Source organism: Notechis scutatus, chromosome 2, assembly GCF_049901735.1.
Source record: "Notechis scutatus isolate UNSWTSFEM ecotype Mainland chromosome 2, rNotScu1.2, whole genome shotgun sequence".
NCBI classification, from domain to species: Eukaryota; Metazoa; Chordata; class Lepidosauria; order Squamata; family Elapidae; genus Notechis; species Notechis scutatus.
The window spans coordinates 254,339,806-254,356,958 of NC_142010.1; the positions used below are offsets into that span (position 1 = coordinate 254,339,806).

The 17,153-nt window shown below is 39.6% G+C and overlaps 1 protein-coding gene across 1 annotated transcript in view; it reads right to left on the minus strand.

Annotated features, from left to right (window-relative positions):
• The window catches only part of DCC (DCC netrin 1 receptor), a 729,366-nt gene that overhangs the window by 113,490 nt on the left and 598,723 nt on the right, over positions 1–17,153 (minus strand). The window contains exon 21 of the mRNA XM_087954238.1: positions 5,163–5,195. Coding sequence (XP_087810364.1) covers positions 5,163–5,195 — 33 coding nt within the window. The remainder of the gene's footprint in view (positions 1–5,162; positions 5,196–17,153) is intronic.

Genomic DNA, 17,153 nt, shown 5'->3' on the forward strand with positions numbered 1-17,153 from the left:
GTCAGGTAACAAAACATCTGCAAACAAAAGCTTAGAGAGCACCAAGAACTCAACAATAATTCAGATCTGTCCCATCTGGGTTTTTTAAAAATGTAGTTTTAAACATGCATTTTGAAAGATACAGACAACATTAAAAACAAGACCATCCCATTTGCAGAGTCAACAAATACAATTCTATTGCCTCCTTAATGCATCAATCTCTTGTTGCATAGATAGTCAGGCATGGAAGTAACTGTGCCTCATTCCTAGGAGAAGACACATAAGACAGCTGTAGTCAAGGAAGTTATCCCAAAAAACCTTTCATATAGCAGATGAAAATATGAGACAGAAAGTGTTAGGCAGTTTTAATGCTACACGGAGGACTGGAAGACACAGCAACTGAAGATAACCTTGGAGGTCTCAAATAAACTAAATCAGCTTTTCCGAATTGGAACTTCACAAATAGAATCACAAATAGAGTAATAGAGTTGGAAGGAATCTTGGAGGTCTTCTAGTCCAACCCCCTGCTCAGGCAGGAAATCCTACACTATTTCAGACAAATGGTTGTCCAATCTCTTCTTAAAAACTCCCAGTGTTGGAGCATTCACAACTTCTGGAGGCAAGTTGTTCCACTGATTAATTGTTCTCTCTGTCAGGAAATTTCTCCTTAGTTCTAGGTTGCTTCTCTCCTTGATCAGTTTCCATCCATTGCTTCTTGTCCTGCCTTCAGTGCTTTGGATAATAGCTTGACTCCCTCTTCTCTGTGGCAACCCCTAAGATATTGGAACACTGCTATCATGTCACCCCTAGTCCTTCTTTTCATTAAACTAGACCAGGGGTGTCAAACTCGCATTGTCACAGTGGCGTCACGTGATGTATTGGGACTTTCTCCCCTTTCACTAAACTGGGCAGGGCCAGGGCCAGTATGTAACGCATCCGGCCCCATTCCCAATTCCAGCAACTGTTCTTTATCTGTTTTAGCTTCCAGTCCCCTAATCAACTTTGTTGCTCTTCTCTGCACTCTTTCTAGAGTCTCGACACTTGTGAGAATTTAAAGACACTGGTTGACTTTATGATATTAATCTTGCCGAAAGTGTCCAGTCAATGGACCATGGATCTTTCTACAGAACATGTGGGACAAATGTGTTGGTTTCCCCAACACTACCACCAAAGCTTACAACCATTGACTAAGATAAATGTTTTTCAAACTTGAGAACTGTAGCATGTGTGCACTTCAACTCTCAGAACCACCTGGTCAACTGGGAGTGAAGATCCATACCGCTTAAAGTTTGAAAAAGACTGTGATAGAATAATATATTTTTCAGGCATTCTCGGTCTGCCAAGTTACAACATGGTTTTTAAACTGTTTTTAAAAAAATCATACCTTTTATCTGAAGTATTTCCTTTTCTCAGTCAAAATTGTATCAAATTAAGAAAAAGCACCACACACTTCTTCCAAAATGCTGTGCTATTTTACAATATTCACTTTCCCTTCCAAAATTTGAGATATCCACATCTCTTTAAATCTTAATTGAACCAATCTGGCACAGAACACCACTTACCAAAGCAACAGTTTTATGCAACAAAAGTAAGTGCACAATAAATGCATTTCTAGCTTTCAAGCACTTTCTCTTGTTCTTTTTATCATTTAGCTTTTCAAATTTCAGTTTCTTCTAGTGGTAGAGCGTAGGCAGGAAAATTAGCTGTAACCCAAATAATAGAAAATCCTTGCCTTTGATTTGTTTTATATTTATTCAAAATTGCTACATTGATGGTACCTAATTTGTGTTCTAACATGTGTAGTCAGAGCAAATACAGTAGATTGGTGTGTCTATTTATAACTGGTACTAACAGTGGCAACTTTTTTTTAATCATGAATATTTGGCAAACACAGATTGACAGAAGTGATAGAAGCCCAAGCTAAGTCCTTGTTTATACATCTCTCTGTGTGTCTGTATGTGTTGTGTATATATGCAGTACACATATACTGTATAGTAGAAAGTGTGAATTATAAATTAATGGTATTTTTTGTTTTTACTTTAAAAAGTTTTTGTTATTTAAAAACTGCCTTAAAAAGTGATACACTGAAATTAAACAACAGTGCTTGGTGAAAGTCTATTGTGAAATTCTCTAACCAAAGATACCATAATGCCTTGGTAAAGCCACACTTGGAATACTGCATTCAGTTTTGGTTGCCATGATGTAAAAAAGATTTTGAAACTAAAAAGAGTGCAGAGAAGTGCAACAAAGATGATTAGGGGACCAGAGGCTAAAACATATGAAGAAGGGTTGCAGGAACTGGGTATGTCTATAGTCTAACGAAAAGAAGGACTAGGGGAGACATGATAGCAGTGTTCCAATATCTCAGGGGTTGCCACAAAGAAGGAGTCAAGCTATTCTCCAAAGCACCTGAGGTCAGGACAAGAAGCAATGGGTGGAAACTAATCAAGGAGAGAAGCAACTTAGAACTAAGGAGAAATTTCCTGACAGTTAGAACAATTAATCATTGGAACAACTTGCCTCCAGAAGTTATGAATGCTCCAACACTGGAAGTTTTTTTAAGATGTTGGATAACCATTTGTCTGAAATGGTGTAGGGTTTCCTGCCTACATTTCTTAATTAGTTTTAGGCATGGATTAAAATCTGAATTTGGGAACATAGCTATTTTACTTCTCTCTCCCCCTCTCCCTCCCTCCCTCCCCCCTCCCCCCATCTCTCTCCCATCCTCCCTTTCTTCCAATTACTCTGGAATTGCCCCTTTCTTTCTTACTTTTCTTTTATTGGCACTCCAATTTTGAGATGGCCACCCAGAATTCTCACTCCAGACCCAAATAATGAGGCTCAAATAGATCTGGGTATATTATGCAAAGATCTAACTCTTTGGAGAAGGCGGTAATGCTAGGAAAGATGGAAAGAAAGTGATGAAGTGGACAACCAGAAGCAGGGTGGATGAAATCAATTGCACCAGTGATAGTATTCCATTGGAAGACATGAAGGTCCAGGTCGGAGGCAGATCATCATGCAGGAAATCTATCTACGTGGTCATTAAGACTCAGTGATGGTTGAATGGCACGTAATCAATTAAAATATTGTGAGAAAAGGGAAAAGGGAAAGACCTGATATCCCTTTTCTGTCTTCTTTCTTTTAAAGATCTTGCTGCTTTGGGGGATGTTGTTCTGTCTCTAAAGATCTTTGGGTTGAACATTTGTTGTTAGTTGTGAAGTCATATCCGACCCATTGCGACCCCATGGACAATGTTCCTCCAGGACTTCCTGTCCTCTACCATCTTCTGGAGTCCATTTAAGCTCATGCAGACTGCTTCAGTGACTCCATCCAGCCATCTTAATCTCTGCCGTCCCTCTCTTCTATTGCCCTCAATCTTTATGCTCTTCTCCAGTGAGTCCTTCCTTCTAATTTCAGTTTCATCTTCAGGATCTGGCCTTCTAAAGAGCAGTCAGGGTTGATCTCCTCTAGGACTGACTGTTTTAATTGCCTTGCAGTCCAAGGGACTCGCAGAACATAGATTAGGTTTTTTTTAAAGTATATGTTTTTTTAATTTTATTTTTAAATTGCTCAGATTATTTGGAGCAAGTCTATAGTAAGACTGTGGGAAGTTCTCTGTCTTTTAGAATTACTTGTGTAATTCTGGAAATGGAATTGCAAACTCTAGCAAAAAAATGTTTGTATGGATTCATTTGGTCTATTCTGTAGAGATTTCTTTTAGGAAAAATAATATTTGAAGGTGTCATAACTCTTTGCTTCAAATTTGGCTTTTATATCGAGGATTGAATATATATTCCTGACTCTCAGGAAACATTTAGCCATAAAATTAGAAACTTACAGACGAGGTTCTAAAACACAATGTGTAAGTGTAAAAGAAAGTGAGCTTGTTCTGCCCTGCCCTGCCACATCAGTCAAAAGCTCTATTGTCACCTCTAGGATTGTCGATCATGTGTGCATTTGTCAAGATTTTATGCACACTGTTATTTTGTCAGCTGATTTATGGGCTCTGTATAGGCCATTGAGCACCAACTTCAAAATTACATTTGTTGGAATCTTAAGATTCTTAGATCCAAAGCAAGTATTGGCATCACTGCACTGGCACTATACTGTGTAATCTAGAGAGAGAAGGATAGATTCTTGAGTCAGAATATAAAAGTCATTTCTTAGCAGAACGATCCAGTCTGTTTCTCTCTGTGCATGCTACATATTTTACTCACAGATAAATTAATCGGACACCACAATGCAACATGTTCTCAATGTAATGTGATTTGGATGTCCTATGATGCTTTTGGAAGAATATTTTAATTTTTAGAATATAACTAGGTAGGCAAAGGATTATTCTAAGATGCAATTTGCATATTATGAGTGTGAATTCAATAAACATCATTTCTCCACACTGGATTCTTCAGCACATGAAATTAAGCTATGAAGTTCAATACTATGTGATATTTTCTGTAGCTAAATCAGTGGGATCAAATGGCAAGAAAAGTCCATTTTCTTTTAGAATCTTAAAAACAGCATTCTAGGGTTGTTTTTTTTAAAGCTTAGCAAGCAGGGATCTAAATGTTACCAACTCGCATTTCTGGGTTCTTGTGAAATGAAACCAAAGTGAAAAACTATCAAACAGAAGAAATAATAATAAAAGAACAAATGTTCTTTTTTTTAAAAAAATAAGAAAAGTGACAATACAATGCCTCAAAAAGTTGATAAAAGTTTTATTGAGTAAGGACTCCCAGAATGAGAGGTGATTTCTTATTTTTTTCCCCTATCGCAAGTGTATACATATGTATGAATACAGGCATGTACCTTACCAAGATGCTTCGGAAATTCAATCTATCATCCACAAAAGTATGTATGTTATGGAAATTATGCTGGGCTTAATTATACTTAATGTGAATTATTCAAAGCATAGCAGGGAGACGGGGGAAAAACATACAAAGGAGCCTGACATTTTAATTGGTCCTTCAGAACAGACAAAACAATTTCCTCTCCAGGAAATTTACATATCTCCCATCAAAACAGTTGCCTCATGTGAGCAGAACTTCATTAACAAGATTAATTATCATGCCGGTCCCTGCTCATCAGGTGTGCTAGTCAGGTGAAGAGGCGAACGCAAGGGAGGGAAAGTAAGGATTAGCACTGATTCTAAAAGGAAAGGAGGTATAGAAAGAACATCTTACCTTGATCATTAGCCATTTTGTCAGGATGTTCCACTGCAAAGCAAATACAATATTGTCAGATTTTTGACACGTTCTGGGATGTACATTGACACATCAAGTCAACAATTATGTTAACCATGTTTTATTTCAAGATGGTGCCACTTCACACTTATCCTTGGCAGATTGATGGGCAGAAAAGGCGAGATTTTAGCATTTCTCAGAGTCATTTTGAGGGGCTGGAAACGCAAGTGTGACTTGGATCATCTGTGACTCATTACTAATGAAGTTAGATGTTGCTTTTTCTGAATGGGGGGAGTAATCCACATTGTTTTCTTTTTAGATGTGAGGTATCATCTGGAAAGCTTAATTAAATGTGAAAATGAGATGGAAGAGAGATTGTTCCTTTGAATAATTAGACATGAATCCTTCTGTGTGATAGTTCTGAAAGCTAGTTCTGAAAGCTAGTTCTGACTGAAGCAGTTAACATTTTAAGCCCTTTCAAAAAGGTGATCTTGCTGGCTTTTCATGATAATTATCAAAAGAAAGATTCAATTACAAAGGGTCTGGTGAAATGCTTTTTACATATTGCTAGAAGTCCTGAAGTACAGCCACAAACTCTTCATTAAACTGTAGGCAATAACCCAACTCGAGTTCAAAATCAAATAGAATCCTAAACATTATCCTATTGTTTCAAAAACCAAGGTGTTTTTCCAAAAGAGCTTTCTTGGTGCTTTCCCTTGAAAATGTTTCGCTTCTCATCCAAGAAGCTTCTTCAGTTCTGAAGAAAAGCACCTTTGGGACAACCATGATTTGAATGATTGAGAATCTCCATGGACATATGGTTTCAAAATATTTGACAAGTAAAAGAAGAAGGTTCCCAGGCACTTTGCCTAACAATGCTGTACAACAGGGGTGTCAAACTCAAGTCCAGATCCAGCCTGTGGGGTGCTTAGATCTCGCCTGTGGGGCTGCCTTGGAAACTGTGAAGGACCAGCCCATGGTGCCTCAGCAAAAGTTCAGGAGTTCAGGAGAGTCACACAGGGCTCTCCTGAGGTCCCGCAACCCTCTGCTAGTGAAAACAGAGCTCAGGAAAGCCGCGCACAGCCCTTCCGAGTTCTGTTTTTTCTGGCAGAGCGCTCAGGCCACCACAGGGATCCCTAACACACGAGTGATGTCGAGCTGGCCACACACCCACCCTGGCCAGGCCCACCCAGCCTCCCAAGATCAAACACAACCCTGATGCGCCCCTCAATGAAATCAAGTTTGACATCCCTGCTGTACAGTATCTTTATTGGTCAGCCATGTGTCAGAGAGACTTCTGAATAGGACTATCACTGATTGTCTAACCTTATTCCTCTTCACTCTGTTTCTGTCCAAATCAGAGGACACTTCACATGATTTTCCTAGAGCTAAGTTAACTCATCTTCATGATTCCTCATACTGTGTCAAAGAGACTTCTGAATAGGACTATATTCAGCTGGTACAGAGTGCAGCGGCACTGGCGGTTATGTGTCTCTTAGAACAGAGTGTGTTATACTTTTCTTCCTGAACTACATTGGTTGCCATTTTGTTTCTGTGTTCATTTTTTTCATTGGTTTGCATTGCATTTTTTTGAGTTCTACTGAGGAAAACCTTCAAGATCTAAATATTTAGGAACTGTTTTCATATGGTTAAAGAAAAATATATATTGTAGTTAGGCAGGGACAATTGGGTTTTTCTTCTTTGCTTTTGGTGGAGGTTTTTTTTTTTTGTGGGGGGGGTGTTTGTGTTAGTTCTGTTTTGGTATTTATAACAATTAACTGGAGTTCCATCCCTCTTTCTCTATTGAACTGGCAGCCAGGATCCCAAGAAAGATTAAAAAAAAACACTTGGCAGATTTTCTTAAAATTGCCCTAACTGAAGAGTTGGCTGAGATGTAGGAATACTCTCTCTATGAATTGCAGTGCTCTGACAATATTTCCAACACTCCATTTTCAAATTCTCAGGGCAGGAGGAACTATCTCCATTTTAGTTTCCTATTTTACAAAAAAAAATCCCTCCTCTGTCCAACTGTAATGAAAGGAAACATATTTGCATCAAGGCAATATAAAAGTATTTCTGACATAATGGGATGGCAAATAGCAGGCTCGTGTCCCAGAAATGATACAGTGCGATCCACTCAAGTTTGAAACTTTATTTGCTTACACCAAGTAGGCAGAATCTTGCAAGGTTAAAGCTATATAACCTTCTAACTTTTTAATCTCTCTCTTTTTAAATCTATAGTGTCAGAGCTCCCACAATTTCTAAAGGCAAAGCCATTGGTTGATTGTTCTCAATATCAGAAATTTTCTCCTTAATTCTAGGCTGGTTCTCTCCTTCATTAGTTGCCATTCGTTGCTTCTTGTTCTGCTTTTAGATACTTTGGAGAATAGAATTAGACCAGGAGTGTCAAACTCCATTTCACTGAGGGCTGCATCAGGGTTGTGTTTGACCTCGGGGGCCTGGGGGCGTGGCCAAGATGGGCATGGCTGGGATAGACATGGCCAAGGTGGGCATGGCCAAGGTGGGCATGGCCAGACCGACATCATTCGTCGAGGCTCTGTTTTTGGCCATAACAGTCTCCTTGGGTTCTGTTTTCACTGGCAGAGGGCTGCAGGAGGCCATTGCAGCTGAAAACGAAGCCAAACTCAATTTTTGCTGGCAGAGGCACCATGCTGTTTGCTGTTTCCAGGGGGGCCCCGCAGGCCAGATCTAAGCACCCCATGGGCCGGCATTTGACACCCTTGTCTTAGATATTGTGTGGACTCCCTCTCTGGGATGTTCTGCCTCCTCTCTGGGAAACTGGGTGCTTCTGACAACATTCTCGTCACTTCACCTACACATTGCATCACAGCAAGGGGTTAAAAAAGTATTATAGTACATATTTTAGATTCAAAGACCCTTTCATATCATCCTTGCCTCCATCCTACAATTGGCAGATAAAAGATTCCCCAAATTTAGAAATAAATACTAATGAGATGGAAAGATAAATTGGAGGGAAAAGTCTTGTGTCAAATTTCAATCCAACGTTGGAAGAAAAATCCTTTCACATAACATTCCAGTGTCATATTCAAGTCACCAACGTAACAATATTCAATCCAAAAAGGCATCCTTGATAGATCTAATCCCTTATTAATTGCTTCATTTACTTTGCTATCCATTAGCATAAGTGTAATTTCTTAATGGTCGACTCAAGAATTCATGTCTTCTATAGCAGAAAAAAAAACACCTTGTTGGGTTTGTATACATCTTCAAAAAGCTACTTAACACATAATTTCCCATCTGATGCTCTCTAAATGTGATAGGACTACAATTACCAGAATTCTAAGATACTATCTACTTTTGCATCTATGTCTGGATGATGCCAATTTGATGAAGACTGGACTAGCATTATGTTTAGAGCAGAGGTGGTTTTCAGCAGGTTCTGACCAGTTCTGGAGAACCAGTAGCGGAAATTTTGAGTAGTTCGGAGAACCGGCAAATCCCACCTCTGACTGACCCCGCCCCCCATCTATTCTCTGCCTCCCAAGTCCCAGCTGATCGGCTGGGTCTTCTTTTGTTATCCTGCACAGGAGAACAGAGCTGGAAAGCAGGTTAGTGGGGTGGGGAGGGAATGTGGATTTCGCAGTAACCTTCCCCTGGAATGGGGTGGAAATGGAGATTTTACAGTATCCTTCCCCTGCCACATCCACCAAGCTACACCCACAGAACTGGTAGTAAATTTTTTTTTGAATCCCACCACTGGTTTAGAGAATGCTGACCTTATATCATCTTCCTATGTCATATCTGAAAAAAAAACAATGAGCTTCCAATCAAGATTTCTATCTGAAGTCTTTAAGCAATAGGAAAACTAGATAGAACAGGATTATCTGCTGCTTCTACCTATTCTCAAAGAGACATGAGTAGGATTCCAAGGATGAAGCCGAACAGTGGCCTGCTTTCAATTATACCTAATGAAAGATTCATACATGACCAAGAATACTAAATGATATCCATACAGTATTCATCTCATGTATATGAAGAAGTGTCTTAATAGGGTTTGGCAGAGAAAGTGTATTGTTTGAAATTTGTCCCTTGGCAAAGGCACTTGCTAAGAACCTTTAATATTCAGTTGCCTTACAGAATCCAGTCTGCAATTAAAATTAATGTGAAAATTGGAAGTGACAGTTTTGAATAAAATTATGCCACAGATGGAGCAAAGGAGAATAATTCTCATCAATCTGACTCTCCCCAAATTCCCAATTTTAGACCTAGGTGAAAGCTAGCACAGTCTCGTAATGAATGATTTGAAAAACCAAAGGATTCACTTCCTGGCACAATATGAATCTAGGCTACTCTTTTGAACTGATACTTTTAGTTAACTACATTCTTGAATGGAGCCACTCATCTCCCAAGGTTCAGTTGCTCATGGGAATGTTGCAACAGAAATGTGCATGCTGTGAAATGGTGTTTCGCACTCGGAATACTCCACACTTGGAATACTGTGTCCAATTTAGTCACAGTGACACAAAAGAGATGCCGAGACCCTAGAAAGAGTGAAGAGAAAAGCAACTAAGTTGATAAGGGGCCTGGAGGCTAAACCATATGATGAATGATCAAGGGAATTAGGTATATAGGAGCTATGGTGGTGCAGTGGTTAGAGTGCAGTAATGCAGACTACTTCTGTTGACTTCCAGCTGACTGCAGTTTCAATCTCACCAGGCTCAAGGGTGACTCAGCCTTCCATCCTTCCGAGGTTGGTAAAATGAGAACTCATATTGTTGGGGGCAATAGGCTGACTCTGTAACCTGCTTAGAGAGGGCTGTAAAGTACTGTAAAGTGGTATATAACTCTGAGTGCTGTTGCTATTGCTATATCTGGTCTAATGAAGAGAAGGACAAGGTGTGAAGTGATAGCTATCTTCCAGTACTTCCAGGTGTCACAGAGAAGAGTGGGTCAACTTATTCTCTAAAGCATCAGAGGGCAAGACAAGAAACAATGGTTTGAAGCTTGTTAAAGAGAGATCCAATCTGAAATCAAGGAGAAATTTCCTGAAAGTAAGAACAATTCATCAATGGAACATCTTGTCTCCCAGAGCTGTGGGTGCTTCATCGCTGGAGGTTTTCAAGAAAAGTTTGGACAGTCATTTGTCTGGGATGTAATAAGGTCTCCTGCCTTGAGCAGAGGGTTGGACTAGATGACCTCTAAAGTCTCCACCAGCCCTATGAATCTATGATTTTAAATTGTTCTGCTATAAACACAGTGGAAGGCTGGAAGTGAAGATTTGCTTTTTGCACGATTCAGTCTATGGACCAGTTGTGGCATTTCTGTCAATTTGTACATATGTCAAGAATGGCTGGCTTCTTTGACTATTGTTACCCAAGCACACCTAACGTCCGTCAAAGTATAATTTAGCATCACTGTTAACAATTATGTAACAGTAATTTATATACCTCCTCAAGGAGTAAGTAATCCCCATTTCTCAATAGTCCTGGTTTTTTTTTGGAAGTCTGGCTGGAATCAGCTAAGGTGGCACAAAAAGTATGTTTATTTTTATTTGATTTACATTAATGTATGTCATAAATATGAACTGGGACTTAAAGAAGAGGGAGCTAAATATTGAACTGGGAAAAAAAATAATTGTCAAATTGTTCAAGATACTTAAAAGTAGTATTATATTTTTTTCATTAGATTATATGTACTGAAGACAACCACAACAATTTACAAATTATTATAGTCTTCCAAACATTGTAAGCACACATTTGCAGAACTCAATTATTCTTTTTCTCATGCATCCTTCGTCCACATGAAATAGAATGCCTTAAGCTCCCTGTCTCTTTAACTCTCTCCGTGGGAGCCTACACATAGTAATTGTTAACTTTCCCTTCTATGCAACATCAAACATATTCTTTAGCATTCTAAAAGGGAAAAATCCATGATTATACTGTATCATCCAAAAGGTAAGCCAACTATCAGAAGCTCTTTGCATCATATATGGGGAAACAGATATATTGGGGAGAAAAATAAATCAGTTTTAATGTGATGCTCCTCAATCCTTTTAGGGTTGAAAGACATTGTATATTCACGCCAAGGCTTTTAATGTATTCTGCATAGGTTTTTAGAAAACTGAATGAAATGAGGATCCCCCCCTTTCCTTTTTAAATGCCTCTCCTGGCTGATCTAAATTTTCTTTTCTCTACAGAATTTTGTGATATCTGACATAAATTCCACCAAGGGCATGATTCCGAATTCATTAACTGCTGAGGGCTGATTAGATAACCAGGTCTGTCTATTCCACCATGTCTCATTGCACAGCAGTTATTATACTTTAATGCTGTGTCACTTGCCTTTTTTTACAAGCCTCTAACACCCCTTTTCCCTTCCCTCCTGTACACAGTAAAAGTAAAATTGGTAGAGGGTCAACATTTAGATCTTGGTTCATTATCAAGGAAACAAATGAAAACTTGTTTAGTCAGGAATCTCAAATCCTTAAAGAAGACTTCAGAACCCATGAGAGGGTAAATTAGCTATCTTCAAAAAAAAAAAAAATCTCATTAAAGCAGCTACCTCTTTCCCAGTGGTTGCCATATGCATGTGCATGGTTAGCCCCTTTAGCAGAAGTGTGCACAGACTGAATGCACTACTAGGGACACTACTAGGAAATCTCAAGATGGTTTGGGAAATCAAAAAGAACATCCTGGAAGGAGATAAGGGCAAAATGCTTCCATATTATCACCAGAGCAACCAAATCAGCAGGGTCATGTGGTTCTACTCTACTCTACTCTACTCTACTCTACTCTACTCTACTCTACTCTACTCTACTCTACTCTACTCTATTCTCATTCCATTATTCTATTCCATTCCATTCCACTCCACTCCTATTTTATTCTGTTCTGTTCTGTTCTGTTCCGTTCCGCTCCGCTCCACTCCACTCCATCAATAGCCAGCAAAATTTTAAAGAACAAAAACAGAATGAAACAAATACCTAGAACGATATATTAACAACTAGCAGAATAAATAGCAGAATATAACATCCACTCCTCTATTACTGTGTTAATACTGTTGTTACCCAGGTTATAAATCTGAAATATTAATCAGTATAAAACAAAAACTATCCAGGCAGTTTTCAACTTACAACCATTCGTTTAGTGACCGAAGTTACAACAGCACTGAAAAAAAATGACTTATGACCGTTTTTCACACTTACAACCCTTGCAGCATCTACATGATCACATGCTCAAAATTCAGATGCTTGACAACTCCCATTTATTTATGATGGTTGTGGTGTCCCAGGCTCATGTGATCCCCTTTTGCGACCTTCTGGCAAGCAAAATCGAGGGGGGATTCACTTAACAACCTTGCAACTAACTTAACAACTGCACCGGTTCACTTAAAAACTCTGGCAGGAAAGGTCACAAAATGGAGCAAACTCACTAAATAACTACCTTGCTTAGCAACAGAAATGTTGAGCTCAACTGTGATGGTAAATCGAGGACTATCTGAATATCCTCTACTTTATGCAGTAAAGTTTTGATTCGACGAACCCTTTGAATTGTTGATGATGTCGATTGATGTCCTACCAGTCAACCGCAACAATACAAGAGCACACAACAGATACAAACTCAATGTAAACCGCTCCAAACTCGATTGCAGAAAGTACGACTTCAGCAACAGTGCCTGGAATGCACTACCTGACTCTGTAGTTACATCCTCTAACCCCCACTCCTTTAACCTCAAACTAACCACTATTGACCTCACCCCATTCCTAAGAGGTCTGTAAGGGGTGTGCATAAGTTCACCATCGTGCTTCCCGTCCCTGTCCTATTGTCCCCATTTATTCATACCTATTTCCTGTATTCTTGCTCATGTGTATGCTTATACCTGTTATCTTGTAAGCGATTGACAAATCAAATAAATCAAATAAATAAATAAATAATAAATTTGATGATGATGATGAAGAAGAAGAACCATCAAAGCCTGTTCTCTCTCTTTGCAATGCATTAGAACCAGGGGTGGGATTCCACTGGTATAAATACCGGTTCAGTGATCACGCGCTTTGCGTGCGCATGTGCACTTTGCGCGCATACTCCAAATTTTAAAAAGCTCTAACACTTACCTTCTACTGCAGTCCCTGTGAATAAAACAGCTGAGGTGCAGCAAACTGCTCTGCTGCACGAATCAGCTGTACTTAAAAAAGAAAAAGAAATAAAGCACAGGAAAGAACAGGGATGGGTGGGCGGGCCCACATACTCGTCACAGCAAACCAGTTCGCTTCTAACTATTCTTCGGAGCGAAGGGTTTGCCTGAACTGGTCCGAACCGGTAGAATCCCACCCCTGATTATAACCCCATGGATGGTTTTACCAAAGGGAAATTCAAACTTGCCAACAGTCTGTTGAGGGAATGTTAAGTGCAGAGAAAACAATGCAAACAATCCTTCTAAATTTCTATTAATTCATTTAAGCTGCTTTTGGGTGGGGAGGCAGTTTCTGATATTCAGTTTAATTCTTCAGCAACTGGTCTTGACACTCAGGAAGATCATACAAGACTGGGAGATTTTCTCATGTAAAACATTGCCAAGAAAAGTATTACTTCAGGCTTGGAAACTGGACACTTGTACTGTACAGTCCGTCAAAGGGAGTGTGGATGGACATTTCTGATGAAGATGATGTGATGATGTTACCCATCCAGTTATGCCCAAGTCAACTCTGAAGCTGGCCTGACTGAGGTCATCTTGGAGGCTTCAGTATTGTTACACTGGTAAGGAGAGATAGGAAGAGGGGAATAGAGATAGTTGGGGTTTTGTAGCCAAAACAAAACAGTTTCCCCTGAGAACCAAGGACATTTCCACAGGTGGCTGAAGAGAGGAGTAGTGAAGTTTCCAGGCAACCAGACAGCACCTCGATTGGGCCATGTGACTGATTGGTTGGGAAAGGGGAAAAAGTTTTACTTTTAATTAGGTGAAAACCATAGGAATCTTTAGAGCCAGTTTTCACCAGTCTGTGCCAATATGAGATATTCAATAAAACTGTTCTTTAAGGAATCTACTTGCCTCAGAGTTCTGTTTGCTATGAGTATATTACTTGGAACCCTGATACCCAACTCTTGCCAATGATGAGAATTCAATGATTCTATTGGGCAGGTCTCCCCACATCTTCCAATCTAGCACTACATCTTTTGAATTTTTCTATGGTCTGGCTGGTGTCAGCTTTGATGGTGTCCAGCCATGATATTCTTTGTATTATTTCTAATCTCCCCCAAAAACAATTTCATTTTCTCCCAGAGCAGCTCAGGCAAAAAATAGGGCAGCTTCAGTTTTTATATGGTTATTCCTCACCCCTCAACTATCTGTGTGACTAGCAAGCTGACTCAGCACCCTGTCTCTTGTCAAATACAGTATGAGAGGTCTTGGTGTGCTTAAGGGAACATACCTTGCTGCTTAAAATAAATTCAAGGGAAGCACTTGACATGATTTGTTGAAGTTTTAATTAAATGGACAAGTAAAGCACAATAAAGGCTCTTAGGGCAGAAAGAAGGAAACAATTGAGGGATAGAATCAAGATCATGTGAAGTGTTAATACCACTTTACAATGTTTTGGTAAGGGCATTGCATCCAGTTTTGGGCACCACAATGTAAAAAAAGATCTTGAGACTCTAGAAAGAGTGCAGAGAAGAGCAACAAAGATGATTAGGGAACTGGAGGCTAAAACATATAAAGAATGGTTGCTGGAATTGGGTATGTTTACTTTAATGACCAGAAGGACTAGGGGTGACATGATAATAGTATTCCAATATCTCAGGGCTTGTCACAGAGAAGAGGGAGTTGAGCTATTCTCCAAAGTGCCTGAAGGCAGGACGAGAAGCAATGGATGGAAACTAATCAAAGAGATAAATTTCCTGACAGTGAGAACAATTAACCATTGGAAAAACTTGCCTCCAGAAGTTGTGAATGCTCCAACACTTGAAGTTTTTAAGAAGATATTGAATAACCATTTGTCTGAAATGATGTAGGGTTTCTTGCCCGAGCAGGGGGTTGGACTAGAAGACCTCCAAGGTCCCTTCCAATTCTGTTGTTCTATTCTAACTTTGTCTCCTGAAATCAAAGGCACCATTTGAATATTTATTTGGTTTGGGAGAAGCCATTTCTACATGGGAACCCTTAGGGATATATTGAATCTCTTATACCCAAACCTCAAACTGAAGAAACTATACTATAGGGGAGAGCAGTAACAACCCCCCCTTTAGAGATGAAAAGATAGGTTAGTCCTTGGACTATCTTGGATTACACAATGATCCCAGACTGCCTGAATATAGCTAGACAAGGAGATAGTTGCTTGGTGCTGCAAACTGGCTGAAAAGGAAACGTAAGTTATTAAACACTGTAAACCAGCGTTTCTCCACCTTAGCAACATTCAGATGTGTTGACTTCAAGTCCCAGAATTCCCCAGCCTGCATTTCCCCAGCAATGCTGGCTGAGGAATTCTGGGACTTAAAGACCACACATCTTAAAGTTTCCAAGGTTAAGAAACCTGGTGCAAACAATACCCTCTACACTTCTTTTGACACATTGTACAGTACAATTGCATTATTGTGGTCAATTTTTCCTGTTTCTGCTTCCTTGCAATAGAGAAAGCTTACTTGGGTTTTGTTTTTCCAAACTGATGCTATTTCTCTGTAGTTGTAGGCCGTGCCCTTAGTATGAGAAATATGAAATGAATGCTATTGGTTAAGTACAATTAGGCTGAATCTTCATTTCAGCATATTATATTCCAATTACCATGTATATTGGTATTTAACATTGTGCTACTTTAGCCTGTAATTGCAAATAATCTTTATGATTATAAAGGGAAGGCAGGGTACAGACCCTGTCAGTCAAATAATTTTGACTGGTGGGGTCTAGGAAGAGGATCTATTCTGCCATTGCCCCTGAACATCTTTCTTTCAGAGATAAGGAAAGCCCCCAGTCTCTTAGCTTTCCACAAAGGGGTCAAAACCAGAATGTGTAGCTTTATGTTGGGGACATAGCAGCCCACAGGGTCATGGGTGTGCTTGGCCTCATGAGACACCTCCACCCACAGGTATTAACAAGTGCTAAAGTGGCTCAGTGGCTAAGCTGCTGAGCTTGTCGATCAGAAAGGTCGTCAGTTCGGGCAGTTCGAATCCCTAGCGCCACGTAACGGAGTGAGCTCCCATTACTTGTACCAACTTCTGCCAACCTAGCAGTTCGAAAGCATGTAAAAATGCAAGTAGAAAAATAGGGGCCACTTTGGTGGGAAGGTAACAGCGTTCCGTGCACCTTCGGTGTTTAGTCATGCCGGCCACATGACCATGGAGACATTTTCAGACAGCGATGGCTCTTTGGCTTTGTAACAGAGATGAGCACCACCCCCTAGAGCCAGAAACGACTAGCACATATGTGCGAGGGGAACCTTTACCTTTAACCCACCCTCCATCTTGCAACTCTTCATCATTTGAAATTTTGTAATATTTATAGCATTTTATTTTTAAAAAAAATATTCTGTTTATAACGCTTAATTTTACTGATTAAATTGTACACACACACCCGGAGACCCTCTCTGAGGGAAATAAATGATTAAGTAGTATGAAATGTAAACAATCAAACAAACAATGACTTTAATTTAAAAGATTTCAATTCCCCCTCCCCCAACATAGCTGCCTCCTTTATATAACCTCATGGAAATGATTGTTACTATAAGTTCTTAAAACAGAGGCAATTATGATCAAGCTTCCTTCAGGCTCTGTTTAGCTAGATGTTCCAGTCTGGGGGAAAATTTAACTAAGGAATATTGGAGAATAAATTTCCAATCCCTGAAAATGTTGTGAGAAGGCATTTCTCAGCCTCTTTCATAAAAGGAATAAAATCTTCTAACCAAATTGAGAAGTGGCTTTTGTTTACAGTTCTGGCTGACACAGATCCTCCTCTAACTTCCCTTTTCTTTCCTTCCTACTACTTGATGTAAGAAGAATAGGAGGGCTGTTCATGTTTTAGCAGTCG